At 39.1% G+C, this 14,567-nt stretch overlaps 1 protein-coding gene across 1 annotated transcript in view; it reads right to left on the reverse strand.

Moving 5' to 3' along the window:
* Nucleotides 1-14,567, reverse strand: part of b4galt2 (beta-1,4-galactosyltransferase 2) — a 142,820-nt gene that overhangs the window by 33,573 nt on the left and 94,680 nt on the right. The window contains exon 4 of the mRNA XM_022757865.1: nt 1,504-1,691. Coding sequence (XP_022613586.1) covers nt 1,504-1,691 — 188 coding nt within the window. The remainder of the gene's footprint in view (nt 1-1,503; nt 1,692-14,567) is intronic.

The raw sequence follows: 14,567 nt of genomic DNA on the forward strand, positions 1-14,567 counted from the left end.
TCGTATTTGTTGCCAGACAGCATTAGCTTATTGAGCACTATATCAGGGGGCTGCTGTGGCCCCTGAGGGTTTTCAGTAGGATAACTCTTGTGGACTGACAGCTCTTGGATGAGTAGGTCACATTCACTGGCCATGTTTAGGCCATTAATCAATGCTTCCAGTGCTTTTAGATAATTAAGGGCAGGTGTGGTGTCATTATGCAAAAGACACAACTAAAACAGGACCCAAAAATTCAGTGCTGACTGTCGGGATACAGTTAACTCTTCTGATAACAAGCTGGAGATTTGACCAAAGGCTATTTTATTCTGTAGATGTTTGCTATTCATGGAAGGATTATCTACTGCTCTCCAGCATCATTCTGTGTTTCAGTTTCAAACAGACAAAAAAACATGTATATATTGATGTATAAATGTTTATAAGGGATGCAACTAATAATTATCTTTTATTTTTCAACAATAGGCTGATTATTTTCTTTATTATTGTTTTTAATTGTTTGATAATGGTAAAAAAAAAAAAAAATGTCAATCATAATTCCCACATTTCAAGATAAGATCATGAAATGCCTTGTTTTGTCTGACCAACACACAAGGCCTCAAGATATTCAGCTTATTATCACACAGGACAAAGAAAAGCTGTAAATGCTCATAGCCGAGAGGCTGGAAATTGATAATGTTTCATATTTTTTACTTCAAAATTACCCAAAAAATGAATTGATTATTAGAATAATTGCAGATGATTTTCTGTTGATTGATTACTCGACTAATTGTTTCATGTGTATTTATTATTTTTACTCAAAGTGTATTGTGTTTTTTTTTGTGTGATGGATTCTGATCCTCATTGGTGAATTTACCTGCAAAAATTGCACTTTGCAAACTGAGTCAGTAACCGCAGAGACACACAAAGATTTTGTTGTATGGCTCCTTCACGCTTCAGAAACAGTGGCTACAGTCGACACATCCTTCAGCAACATGCTTCATCTAGGTTGATTTAGCAGGTCCGGTGTTCACAAACAGTCTGGAGAGTTAACAAGGGTCTTTTCACTTGCTGTAGTCTAGACTTGTTAGTTATGCTTTGTAACATGTTCTTGTTAGGACTAGAGAAGTATGACCAAATCAAAATTGGCAGCAGTGAACTGTGGTGCATTTTCACGCTAATTTAGGCTACAGACAAGGATTACAAAGTATAATGAGATTTAGTCAAATTAGATACTGCTCTGTCAATTGTCTGTCATAACAAAAACTGTAGGCCATTTCTTACATTTTTTCTTAGGCAGCCAGTTGCATATTAAAATTCTACATATTTATATTTTACAAAATACGTGTACAGCAAACGGAGGGTGATCTACAGTAATAATTTCGAAAGGCAGGGAGGTACAGAGCCAACCTGAAAAGTGTTCCTTAACATCAAGACTTATTAGGGCAAATGTAATACAAGCAAAAATATGTACCAAGACGTCAGGTACAATGCTACCTCGTCTGCTCTGAAATCACATCACCACCTCACCTGAAGCCAAACTTGTCCATGGCGATGGCGAAGTGTCTCGGCTGGTCGTAGCAGTGGTAGAGGTTGCGGTCGTCCATTGGGATCAGGTCCACGTCACTAAAGATGAAGCAGTCGTACTCTGCCTCCTTCAGAGCCTCCGTGTAGCCAACATTCAACAGCTTGGCACGGTTGAAAGTGTCCTCACCCAACTGCAAGACAAGACACCAGAAAGAACATTATTTCATTGTTTACATACACATGAAGAGGGCAGATATAGCTTCAACAATGTACGGTAGCTATGTCATCTTCTTGAGAAGTCCTGTTCCAAAAATGTTTAGCTTGGAACGAGTCTACAACTGAAAGACAAATCAGGATGTGTGATGTTAATAATATGTTCCGTTAAAAAATAGATAACAAACCCTATAACTCTTGTTTCCACACTGAACAACATCTGCCCTCAAACTTTCATAGCTTGCCACTTTATAAGTTTAAATGGAAAACACACGAGTGAAACAGGGTGGTGAAAGGGTACTAAATGATAAACAGAGAATGAATAGCCCTAAAATATTTTTAAACATGCTATTTTCTTGATACTTCAATACTGTAAAATGCAATCAAAGTGGGTTAAAGTGTTGTCAACCGCAATTACAAATCAGACTTTCACATGTTTGTGAAAGGAAAGAAAAGGCGGATGCTCAACTGCTGCAGGCACTGTTACCATAAACAAAGAGAAAATTAATCACAGCAAAACAAATGAAGTCACACTCAAATTAAAGCTGTCTTTTCTGTATAAATTCATTGTAAACCAATCTGTTTATTGTCCCAAGAAAAGATCGATTTCCCAAAACAGTGAAAACACACCCGCTTCTAAGACGCTGTTACCTCTAACACCAAAATTGTAGTATTTAAATCTGTATACCTCTGTTTTAGTAGAACCACACTATATCTGAGAGGACATGTAACCAATGTTTTTTATTGCTGCAGATGAATAGGTAGTTTGCAAGCTAGCTTCCTTGGTTAGCTGGCTTCCCAATAAGTAGATGCCTATGCAACTCGTTAATCTAGGTGTCTGATTTCTTTGTTTACATACATTTGGACTCAGACACAAGCACTGAAAATGATTTATTCAATTTGAATTTATCTAGAAAGCTAGAACCCTAGAAAGAAGGTGCTGATTGCCCAGGTATGCTAGATTTGTACTTCCCAAATCTCTATAACAAAAGGGGGCAAGTACAAAGTTAGCATGATCCTTAGTCAGAATGGCCACAATCATAAAAGGACACATAATGAAAATTCTTCTTTAACATTTATTTTTCAGCCATTTCACTTTTATCTCTGCTGAAGTTATAATCATTATATTTATAAAATAAGTGATAAATGTAGATATTGGCATTGATAAAAAAACATTTGCTGGCTACCTAACCATACAGCTATCTTGGATAATCCTACAAATAGATCAATCCTGTTGTTAGCAAAAACAGCTAATCCAGCTAATTTCTTTGTTGACTTTTGTTTGGACTGGGGCAAATGTTAAAACCTACAATAGATCTAATTGGAGGCAGTAAATATAAGTTGGACTGACCGATACTCTGGATGTATGTAGTAAATCCGGGTAAAAGGCTGCCTGATCAAAAGAAATCAGCAGTAAAAAACGTCCTTATAGTATCACATATCTTCCAAAAATAACAGTTGTAGGAAGTCACGTAATATATTAAACGTAAGTGCCATTTGCAAATTTGTATTATAATTTTAAATTAGCTCTTAATTTCTATCATGGAGAAGACATGGAGAAGTATGTGTTTAAGAATTCATAATATTCGTTTCAAATGAGTGGGATCTGATTACGCTAACCTAACTGACATTAATTATTTGATGAGTCAATCTAATGTTACTAGCATGATAGTTTGTAATTCAGGGTATTTCTCTAGTTCAGATCATTATTAAACAGCATTTTAATCAAGTGTCAGTTCAGATACATCGACCATATACCTCTTTCACTCACACTAAGCTAACGTTAGCTTTGTCCATTGGTTCAGTTACACAGCAGTTACACCCGGCAGTGTAACTGGGTATAAATATTTAGTAACAACTAATCTCTATGTAAGAAATAGTTTTAATGTAGTGATGTGTAAATCTTCACTTCGTAAACACTTGCATTACATCCAGGCTACGTTTTAATTTTTAAACAGCTGTTCCAGCTCCAGGTTGAAAAAATATGGGAATTTAGCTTTTAGCCAAAGTCACCAACTAAAGTAATACTCTTTAGAACATCACTGAACATCAGTATTTAGTGTCTGCAGCGCTGGTCTGTATTTATCTCTGCATGCAGTATGAACTTATGTGTGTATTGACCTCAACAGAGCTGACTGCAGCAGTGAATTGCATTTGTTTTTCAGTCTCTGCATGGCCCAGGTTCAACACTTTGGCTAAGATAAATGCATTCTTGCCAAGCAGCACAGCAGTGTAAGATAGTCGAGGTTAATATATATAGCAGTTATAAATTAAATAATTTACAATGTACTGTGTATTTCTTTTTGCAGAGTCCTTGTGCAACAGCTTGACTTTGTAAAATCCAAGTCCTTGTCAAGCTGTGAGGAGGTCAGCGGGCAAGAAGTGAAGCTATAGTGAAACCTGACTCTCTCTCCAGCAGACACTTTTCTATAGAAGGTTGAGAGTTCATCCTCCTTGAATATCTTCTGGATTTTTTTTTACTTTTCATGACAAGTACACTGAAGAAGCCCAGGATAGAGAGGCAGAGATATGCTGTCCAGGGTGGAGATAAAAATTCAAACCCTTTGTACTGTCGGTATCTGGTACATGCATTAAGAGACTGAGTCATCAAGACAATTTCGCTTCAGGGAATGCTTTTTCTTCACTTATGGTACAACTAGACAATTTATTTTAGTACAAATGGCCTCAGGTTCCTTAGCAAGTGCAAGCACGATCTTCATCGTGCATTGTTGCATCAGCCACTGCAACAACTCAAGCCCTAGTTGGGTCACTGATTTCCCTTGCCCACTGTGTGAAAAAGCTGGGAAGGCCGGAAAACCATTATAAACTTAATCTAGTCACCACAAAAAGCCAACAGAACAGTTACTTCACATTATAGCTGAAACAATCAGTTTATAAACAGAAAATGCAGTATATATGATGAAATAATATCCATACAGGAACAACATTTGATTGAACTGAAAGAGGAAATATATCATGTCAGCAGGGCTGGAAATTAGGACCATAAAAAGTAGCAGGACAGCTACTTATTATACAGTAGTTGATGAATATTTGCAGTAGACCAACATAAGACAGAAGTTATGGCATGTGAAATGTGAAAAATTATTAAATTGCTCTTTATTTTCGTAGTTCTGTTTGTTGTCTTATATGATGTTGTGGTGTCTTGTAAGTAGTTGTGAGCTTGGTGTGTGTACATGACACACACAAAAAAACTTACCTACAAAGAATCTACTGTATTTACTCTGCATAATGAGCTTTCTGAGTTATCATGACTATAACAGTTTCATGCAAATCTGACTTGTGTGGCACTGTTAAGTCCTTATGCAAAGTCTGTGAGATGTGAGGGGGCCCCACATGACAAGATTACATGTTATGTTAATGAGACTGGGCCCCAGTGTGAAGCTTCATTTCTCACAATATAAAAAAGGACTTCCCGTTGGATGAATGCCTCAGTATCTTCAGTATGTAGCTGAACAATGAACCAGTGTTACAAATTTGCCGCAGTCACGTATTTCTAGGCCATTAGGGAAAACCACCCACTCTTGACAGTACACAGAATCTCCAAGATGATTAATGCTTCGGCTGCTTGTCCTTACGTTTGTTCAGGATATAGCTACTTTTATTTGTGTTTATTTATTTATTTTTGAATTACACTTGCTTCTATACTGGTGCATTATCTTTTCGGACCGACCGTAAATCAAGTACAATATGTAATCCCCCTGTAAACCCACTAATACCTGAGATTTGGGAGCATAATCCCCTGTGCAGGTAACAAAAAATCTATTGTCACAAATCCACTGGGTTTCCAAAAATCCGCTAAAGTGGTCTTCTGCCTGTTAAAACAGTAGGTTCAGTAGGTTGGAACAACATCATGTGAGGTTAGGAGAGCAAAATGTGACTGATGTCAATGAATTAAATCTTCAAAAACAGTTGAGTATTTTGTAACAATGATTACATATGCTGAGGTTTCACATGGTTTGTAGCAGCTCTCTTGCTTGTTTTCCAATTTACTGTACTGCTACTGAGTTAAAGTGTGTCTTCCTAAGCTGCTAACTAAGTTTCAAAGTTTTGTTGTGAAAAGCTAAATGTTACAAGATCCACTCACTATGTTTTGACGCCACGCTGTCAAAATTGTGCCGTGCTCCACATACTCATTAACTCCAGCTGAGAGCCATCAGCCATGATGTTGAAAATAGAAGTAAAGGAGCATTTCAAAAACTGAAACATTTCAACTACTAAAACTATTAACATTAGCAAAAACAATTTTCCAAAACATATTCAGTCAGTCGTAGACGGGACTGATTGAGAGATCCCCCACCCCGTTTACAAACAGGAGGGGAGAAGAATATTTAAAACATTTCAATCTACAATCACCGAGCACTTCATTAGGAACACTTGCTTATTCATGCAATTATCCAATCAGCCAATCATTTGGCAGCAGTGCATGAAATCAGAATGGGGGAAAAATGTGATCTCAGGGACTTTGCTTTGGCATGATTGTTGGGGCCAGACAAGCTGGTTTGAGTATTTCTGAAAGTGGTGATCTCCAGGGATTTTCACACAAAAACAACAACACACAACACAACACAACATTCGGTGGAGTTTACTCAGTATGGTGTGAAAAACAAAAAAACATCCAGTGAGCGGCAGTTCTGCAGACAGAAACGTCAGAGACGTCGGGTCAGCCAAGAACAGAAATCCTAGGCTGCAGTGGGCAAAAAACGTAACGCGGTCTGATGAATCTGGATTTCTGCTGTGGCATGCAGATGGTAGCGTCAGAATTTGGCATTAACAGTATGAATCCACTCAACCTGCCTACTGTTAACAGTCCAGGCTGGTGGTGATGATTTCTCGACACACTTTGGGCCCCTTAACACCAATCAATCACGGTTCCAACCTGAGTTTTGTTGCTGACCATGCGCATTCCTTTATGGCAGAAGTCACTAATAGGCGGACCAGGGTCCGCATCCAGACCCAGATGCCGTCCCGTCCCCATCACTGCGACTCTAGTCAGTCAGTGAGATACACAAGCGGTGGGAGACGATGTCGAAGAACTTGTGGGGAAAGTGGAATAGAAGAGGGAAAGAAAGAGAAAAGGATGTGTTAAAGCTATTCAATTGTTCGGATGAGTTGAGATTGTTTATTATAAATATGGTTGAGACTGCTGGAGTTAACCATAAAGAAGAAAAATGGAAAATCTTATTTATAGCTGTCATTTTCCTTGAAATGCTCAAAGAACACATAGTTATTATTACATAGAGAAGGTATTGCATTATATTGCATAGGCGTACCTAATAAAGTAGCCCAGAAGTGTATATCTGCAAATTGCCTTTCTTATTATGGCTCTCACATAATTGTTTTCATTTATAAATGTTCAGTTTTAATACCTTCCACTCGAACTACTTCATGTTTCTCCAAAAAGTTTCTCCTCAAAAGTCTTTTCCGGTGCTGCAAGCCACAATCAATATGTACACAGATTCCAATTGTCTTAAAAATGTTTACATCTGTGTGTGTGTGCTCAAGACAGAATGAGAAACGAAGAGTCAGAGAGTGCATGAGACAAAAAGAAAAGTGATTCTCTATTGTGTTGCCGTAGATCTTTACAAAAACCAAGCCCCTTTTTTTGAGCTCCTAACCTCATTAAGCATTATTGCGGTCATTGTTTATTATTTTAATAAGACATCTGTGTGTGAGCCTCTCAGCATCTTGCCTAATGGCGCTCTACATCTTTCCTAATCACTTCCTGCCATAAGCGAGTTCACATCACTTGCAGGATGTGAAGTTAAACTGACACCCATTATATTGGACAGGATATTTAAGTAGTGTGGATATAAAGAGACACTGGGATTGATAGATACAGTGGTTTTTAGGCTTTAAGGTGTATGCGGAGGGTGTACTTCCTATTTTTGATTGAACTTTTACTGTAATTTTTTGATCTATTTTAACCAAATATGGATATATGTTCATTTTGTAAGGTGTTGTATTAATATACAAAATGTCAAACTTTTTTTTTTTTTAACTGGCAAGAGATCAAAAAGAAGAAGACAATGAATCTCCCTCCGTGTTCAAACCAGTCCACATCAAACCATTCTATTTTTCTCAATATTGGCTCTGCATTTTTCCCCTGCAGCCGACTGCATTTATCATTTTTCCCCCTACTACTGCAGGCTGTTGTTTTGTGACAAAGGCCGTCTCCGTTTTTTCTCACCCAGAATGCACTAGAACAAACTGCTCAGCCACAATTTGCCTACAGTGGCCCACAGGGGACAGATTAACCGTTCAAGTGTGAATATTTGACAAATCAACAAATTACATGTTGACAGGGTGAAATGCAGAAAGGGTACTTCAATTTAGCAGAGGGCAATTTTTGGCTCCTGATTTGCAATTTCACAGGCATCTTTTAACTTTCAAGGACATTTCTGCTCCATTAATTTTTGATCAGGCTGCACATAATGCAGTGTGCATATGCATGTGAGAATGCGGTGTCAACCTTGTATAAATGGGTTTACCAATAACTGTGACAGGTATGTGTGTGTCACAAATATGGTTTCCTTCAGTTTGGCAAGACCTCTGCCTCTTCAAGCTCACATTTATCAAAATCTATATCTATATAGATACTATAATCCGTTACAGATATTCAGCTGCCACTGCATGTTTAAAAACAACAGACATCTAAGCTCTCAAATAAGTGTGTTGCATGGGTTCTTTCTTTCTGCAACTTCCTTGCATTTGTCACATAACTAATTTAAAAACTGAACAGGTATCCATCACAATGACAGACTTCGCTCTCCAAGCGGCATCTCCCCACGGGGATCCTCTTTAAATTAAATCTAGGCCAGAACTGATTCAATCCAGACAACAGTCTACAAACTTCAGGCTTTCATTAGTTCATTGTGCAGTAACTGACATTTATAAATAATAGTGCTGACATTTCCACATTAAATTACATTGGCATTGGCAGAAGCTTTTGTCCAAAGTGACCTAGAATAAGTGCATTCATTCACCATAAGAAAGAAAATATATACTCTATCGATGTATCCCTCACTTACAACTGCAAACATTTACATTTCAGTGTCTAGACAAATGTAAAACTTTCTTTTTGCTCTAATTTGGTCTTATTCAACTCCTGACTGAAACATCTGGCTCATTAACTACTAAACGCAACCAGCTAGTTGCTAACTTCATATGTCCGCCGGTGTCCAGTGGAGGTTCTTCGCTAAAAACACCAGCCTGATTCAGCCAAAAACAATTCTATGAGTGGAGAAAGTGAACCACAGCGTTAAAGTTGCAGGCCATAAAACCACAACAAGAGAGCAGAGGGGAACTGTGGAGTCTGGTGATAATTCTCTGTGCTTCATCACTGTGTGCAGCTCCTTTGACATTATATGTAGCCATCTGACCCGTTGTTGTGACCCGTATAAAAACATGGATAAGAGCAGCTTTAAAAAGAAAGATGTGTAGATACACAAGATTACAGACAAACCTCTGTATCAGCACAGATGACTGATACTGAATACATTGTGGACGGTTGATAACTGGGATAAAGTGGCGGCAGCGGCTGGGAAAGCCAACCTCTGACTAGAAAAACCGCTGGGATAAATCACTGGCTGCCTGGGAAAATATGGGTGGGGTAATTGAATGGAAAACACTCATCATCTGCCATTGAGGTGTCCAGTTGCTCCACTGCAGCAGCTCAGTGACTGACAGCAGGAAACTGTGGTTGTAATGCTCCCTGTTGTGGTTGCTGGCAGCTCTTGCTTGCCAACTTGCAATAGCGTGTGTGCAGCAGCCCACCACGGAAAGAAATGTGTGTTTAGTCAATCCTGGCGGGAAAGATAGGCCGTGAGGAAAAATGTGAAATGATACAAACAGTGATAAATATTCTACGAGTATGTAACACTGCCTCTTAAAATGTCTTCGTATCAAAGGCTTTAGTGATGAGATTTGAACCCTGTGGAGCTGGTTAACAACTTCAATGAAATCGATAATTAACAATCTCAGATAAAACTTGGAGAAAGAAAGAAAAATGAAACTGTCTTCAGATTTTGTCAGTCCTTCTGAAATATTCACATCATAATGTAAGTATTGAAAGCTAAATGTGCTCTTTTTAAAAAAACAAAAAAAAGTCCTCTGCAAACCCCTGTACAATGTGACAGAAAGTGTCATTTTCATAGCAAAGCAAAGATGTGTACATTTTGGTTACATTGTTAGGAAAAAGCTGTTGCTCATTTACGCTCAGGGGGAAAGAGGCATAAATCTGAAATACCTCCTTCCAACATTCTCGCTGCTTTTCAAAAGAAGCTGGGGACTCCCATTGGAGAGTTTTTACTAAATTAGACAGACACAATCGGGGAAAAAGTGACAGCTGCCCTTACAAAAAACCACTGTTGATGAGCGTGAGAGACTATGTGTCATTTTTATGAAGTTTGCTACATAAAGAGTGATGTAATCACTTTTATCCGAGTGGATAAAAGCCACATGGGAACCTTTTACACTCTTACTCAGCATACCATTTTACATGCCCTCATTGACACTGCCTTGTTGCAAACCCCTTGGAGGGATCTCCACTGACATCCTAAGTGCCATTTTGTTTCTTTAAAAATTCAAGTGAAGTTTGTGAAGTCGAAGCTTCAAGAGACGTTTTCAAGTCATTAAGAGTGACTGAATGATTGATTGAAGCGGTGCCTCTTTGTGCATCAATGTGATTTTTCAGTTGCACCCTGGAGATGACAAGTTATATACAGTATATAAAGATAAACTAATAATACTGAGATTACGTCTGCTTTCATCTGCGGCATTCCAGCTGTCAAAGAAGAAAAAGCAAGCAAACACAAGAACGCAGCTTCACAGATAGATATCGAGTTTGTCTATTCTTCTTCTTCTAACTTTTTTTTTTGTAGTTTGCTGTGTTTTTGGATGCGCGAGAGGTATATGTGACATGAGATGGATGGACCGATCGGATCTCAATGTGGACACTGGAGACACATTTTAACACCGGGTGTAAATGTAATCAAGCTAAAATCATATCTAGACACAATCTAGATACGAGACGCATTTTAATGCCAGGTGTAAATGGAGTCTATGACTTCTGCTCTACTCCCAAGGTAAAACATAAATCTTCTTCCACTTCCCCTCCTACTTGCACTTCCTGTCCTCACTTACACTTATTTTCTCTCTGCTCCACTCATGCCTCTTGCTCTTTCTGTGTCTGGCAGTTCTTCCCTAGCGTCTCTGCAGTAATCTGGTCAGTGTCAGTCTCTCTCCCTCTACATGCCCTCTGAAAACCAATTAACCCTATCAGCCATATCTGAGTATCACCAGATAAATCCATTGCTGCTCCCTCTGTGAGTGTGTGTGTGTGTGTGTGTGTGTGTGTGTGTGTGTGATGAAGCCCAGCATATAACTTTCTCCCAGGTCTGGTCACCGTACACGCACGCCCACAACATACCTGGCCTGTTGCCATGGAGACGGATTAAGGTCCCGCCAATGCTGTGCCTGAATGATTATCGTCAGACAGCAAGTTGGTGCGTGCATTTGAATGCAATGTGTATATGTCCATGCGCAAATTTTGAGTGTCCATGTGCGAGTGACAGGATTTATCAGTCTCCCGCAGATAGGCGGAGGTGGGGTTTCTCATCCTGTCATTTGGCCAGTCAGTCAGTGCAGGGAAAGAGAGAGCACAGGAAACGTAGAGAGAGATTTCACCTTATCTCACTTAATGGAGATTGAGTTGAGTGTGTGTGCGTGGTTTCCTGTGTCTGCTTATGAGCATATGTGTTAGGGAGGAAAAATGAACTGACCTTCCCCCAAAAGCGTGATTGTCCAGTCAGAGCTTACAAATCGTAACTAGGCACAGCGGGTCAATCAAACCTTTGGCTGTCTCCACGCGTTGAAGCAGTGAGCAGTGAAGCTACAAATGAGAGTGATACTCTGTGTTTAAAGAGTTTGGAAAGAAGGTGTCTTTTGTTTTAGTCTTTCCAAAACCAAAATCACAGAACCAAAAGCGTGAGGAATTGATTAAACAATGTTTATGTGCTCTAACATGAGCTGCAGAGTTCATCCACATGTATTTCCCCATAGTGTGGAAGCTGGTCCTAGATGCCATGAGTTTAGGCTAAAGTGCTTTATTGAATATGAGGAAGTTTACACCAGAAAATGCAGGTATGTAAGCTTAGCAACCAAACAGGATTGTGTTACAACAGAATAACAGTCTTATTTTACCATTTTGATTGATGGTTCGCTCTACAAAATGCCAAACAGCACAGAAAAAATTCCATCATTATACCCTGAAGCCCAAGGTAGGATATTCAACTTACTCAGTCAAAAACCCAAAAATTAGTTTACTATCATAGAAGATTCGGCAAATATTCTGATTTTAGAAGCTGGTACCAGTGAAATTTGGCACTTTTGCTTTTGTTTGAAATAATAAAACAGTCATGTACAGTGGGACCAATCGGGGTCCAACATCAAATGTTTGCCCCAGGGACCCCAAGGAAATTAATCAGGCCATAAATTTTCTTTATTTACTTTATTTTCACGTCTTTTGGTTTATCCGCTGGTGATGACGCCATCTTTTTGCCTGTGGCCCTTTAGCTTTGGTTTTTGAATTTTAATACAATATTATACAATACACAGTGAGCTACTGTTAGGTTAATTCATTGGCTAATTACAGCTTAAAAAAGTCATTTCAGCTGGCAAAATAGAAATAAGAAGCCTGCTTCTGTCTACCTCATCTGACATCTGATCATGAATTTAAGTGGTAAATCCGCCACTGCCATTATCATTCTAAACTGAATATGTGCTGCGTGAAAACGGAGAGCTTGACAGTCCGGTGTTGAGAAAAACGTACGAGATAGAAAAGGAGAAAGAGAGCTACACTGTTCATTAGAACCCGAATGAACATTTGTGACTAAATGCACTCGGCCATGCGTTCTTAATAAAAGACGATGATCCTTTCATTCCACTGCCACCTGGGAAACAGGAGGCTCATCAAAGCTTGATTAGATACTGCAGCCAACCATGCACACACAGACACATACAAACACAAACACACATCGAGCTATGTATATCTAATTCATGACCTTACAGTCTTCAATCATATTCACAGCAGCTTGTATCCTGCTTCATGAGAGCTTGGCAGTGAGCACAAAGAGTGAGGAGGGAAGAGCGTGACAGAGTTGGCGTGGGGCCAGAATAACTAATTTGCTGTAATGACTTTCTGGCAGTCCGGACAGAGAGGAGCTCCCACATAAAGCGAAAGGCCAGGCCACGACGGACAATTCAATTACTATTCCGCCTCGGTGTCGTCACTAGTCGCAGATCAGGGCGACATCGACACAGCAACTGGTGACGATATGCTACTCTGCTGCGCTGAAACAACGAAGCAAGTAATTTGTTGTGAGTAAATACGCAGAGGACAGCGCTCCAATATAAACTGTACAGGAGCTTTTGTTTTATTGCAGGAATCTGGGCCGAAATGTCCGTATGGAAATAACGTGAAACTGCAGGACAGTCCACTATGTTCTTTATTTCTGCCATATCGTGTTGAGGATTCAGAACCGAATTACTGTTTGTTTGGTTTTTTGTGTGTGCAAAGTGTGACGTGCAAAGGGAGATGGGGAAATCACAATTATTCTGCAACCTATATGATATAATGACACATACAGTAAATGCAATGGTTTTATTCTTAATTAAAGGTTGTAATGATTCAAATGGTTCACTGAAAAGTCCAAACATTCTCAAGAGGCCAAAGCTGAAATAACACTGGAAATTTAAATTTTGTGCATACAGTCATTGTCACTGTGCAGCCTTAATTTACACATAGACTAAACCAGCAGAAAAAATTAAATGCATTTTGAATCCATTTTATTCATTGCGTTAAAGGCCCATTCCCACAATGTTTAAACAATTGAAAAAAATATTATTTTGCACAACCAAAATCATCTTATACACCACTGTCTGACGGTATCATATACACTGCATCAGCTTGTTCCAGCTCTCCATTTAGGCTATAGGATGTTTACACTGAGTAAAATACTCAAACTCAAGACCATTTTTTTTTTTTTTTTTACAGCTGCATAAACACTACACATACGCTTTTATATATATTTCACCACAGCTCAGCCTCACGTATTTGGTATCTTTGGGATGTTTGGGACCTCAAAAAAAAAAAAAAAAGTTTATGTAGGTCTGATAAAGTGTGTTAAGACTGGCCCATTGACCATTATGCTTTTTCTATCCTTTCATTACAACAGCAGCTCTGTTAACGATAACGTTAGCTTCCCATGTCCCTCTATATTAAAAAATGGAGTATTATTGGACCTGTTTTTGCCTCAAAGGCTGGGTTTATTTCACTGCTGCGAAGTCCGACAAAATGCGGATCACATGTGGAACTGGATGTATGAAACAGAGATACAGAGAGAATACTGTGTGTTGAACCAGAGAGTGACAAACCAGAGTACAGTAAGCAGCGCCCTGACATGACAGCACAAGTCAGAGAGAGCAAGTGAAGAGAAACGATTGACTAGCACTGAACCGGATGTATCAACTTGACAGCAGAAACCAAAGAGGAAGAAGGTCAGAGAGAGGAAGAAAGATAGACAGACAGACAGAACAAAAGACTGATGGACAAAAATAAAGGGAGATGGGGAGAGAGAAAGAAAAAGGTGATGATGTTAATAATGACAGAGCAGCTGCCAGAAATGAAATGACAGCAAAGGTTGGAGCTGCCCTGTAGGAGCTGGCCCACATGTGTCACTCAGAGAAAAAGCAGAGGCATACAGAAAACACACGCATAAACAGACAGACAGACAGACAGACACACACACACACACACACACACACACACACACACA

This window comes from Seriola dumerili, unplaced genomic scaffold, assembly GCF_002260705.1.
Source record: "Seriola dumerili isolate Sdu_G_001 unplaced genomic scaffold, Sdu_1.0 BDQW01000291.1, whole genome shotgun sequence".
Classification (NCBI taxonomy): Eukaryota; Metazoa; Chordata; class Actinopteri; order Carangiformes; family Carangidae; genus Seriola; species Seriola dumerili.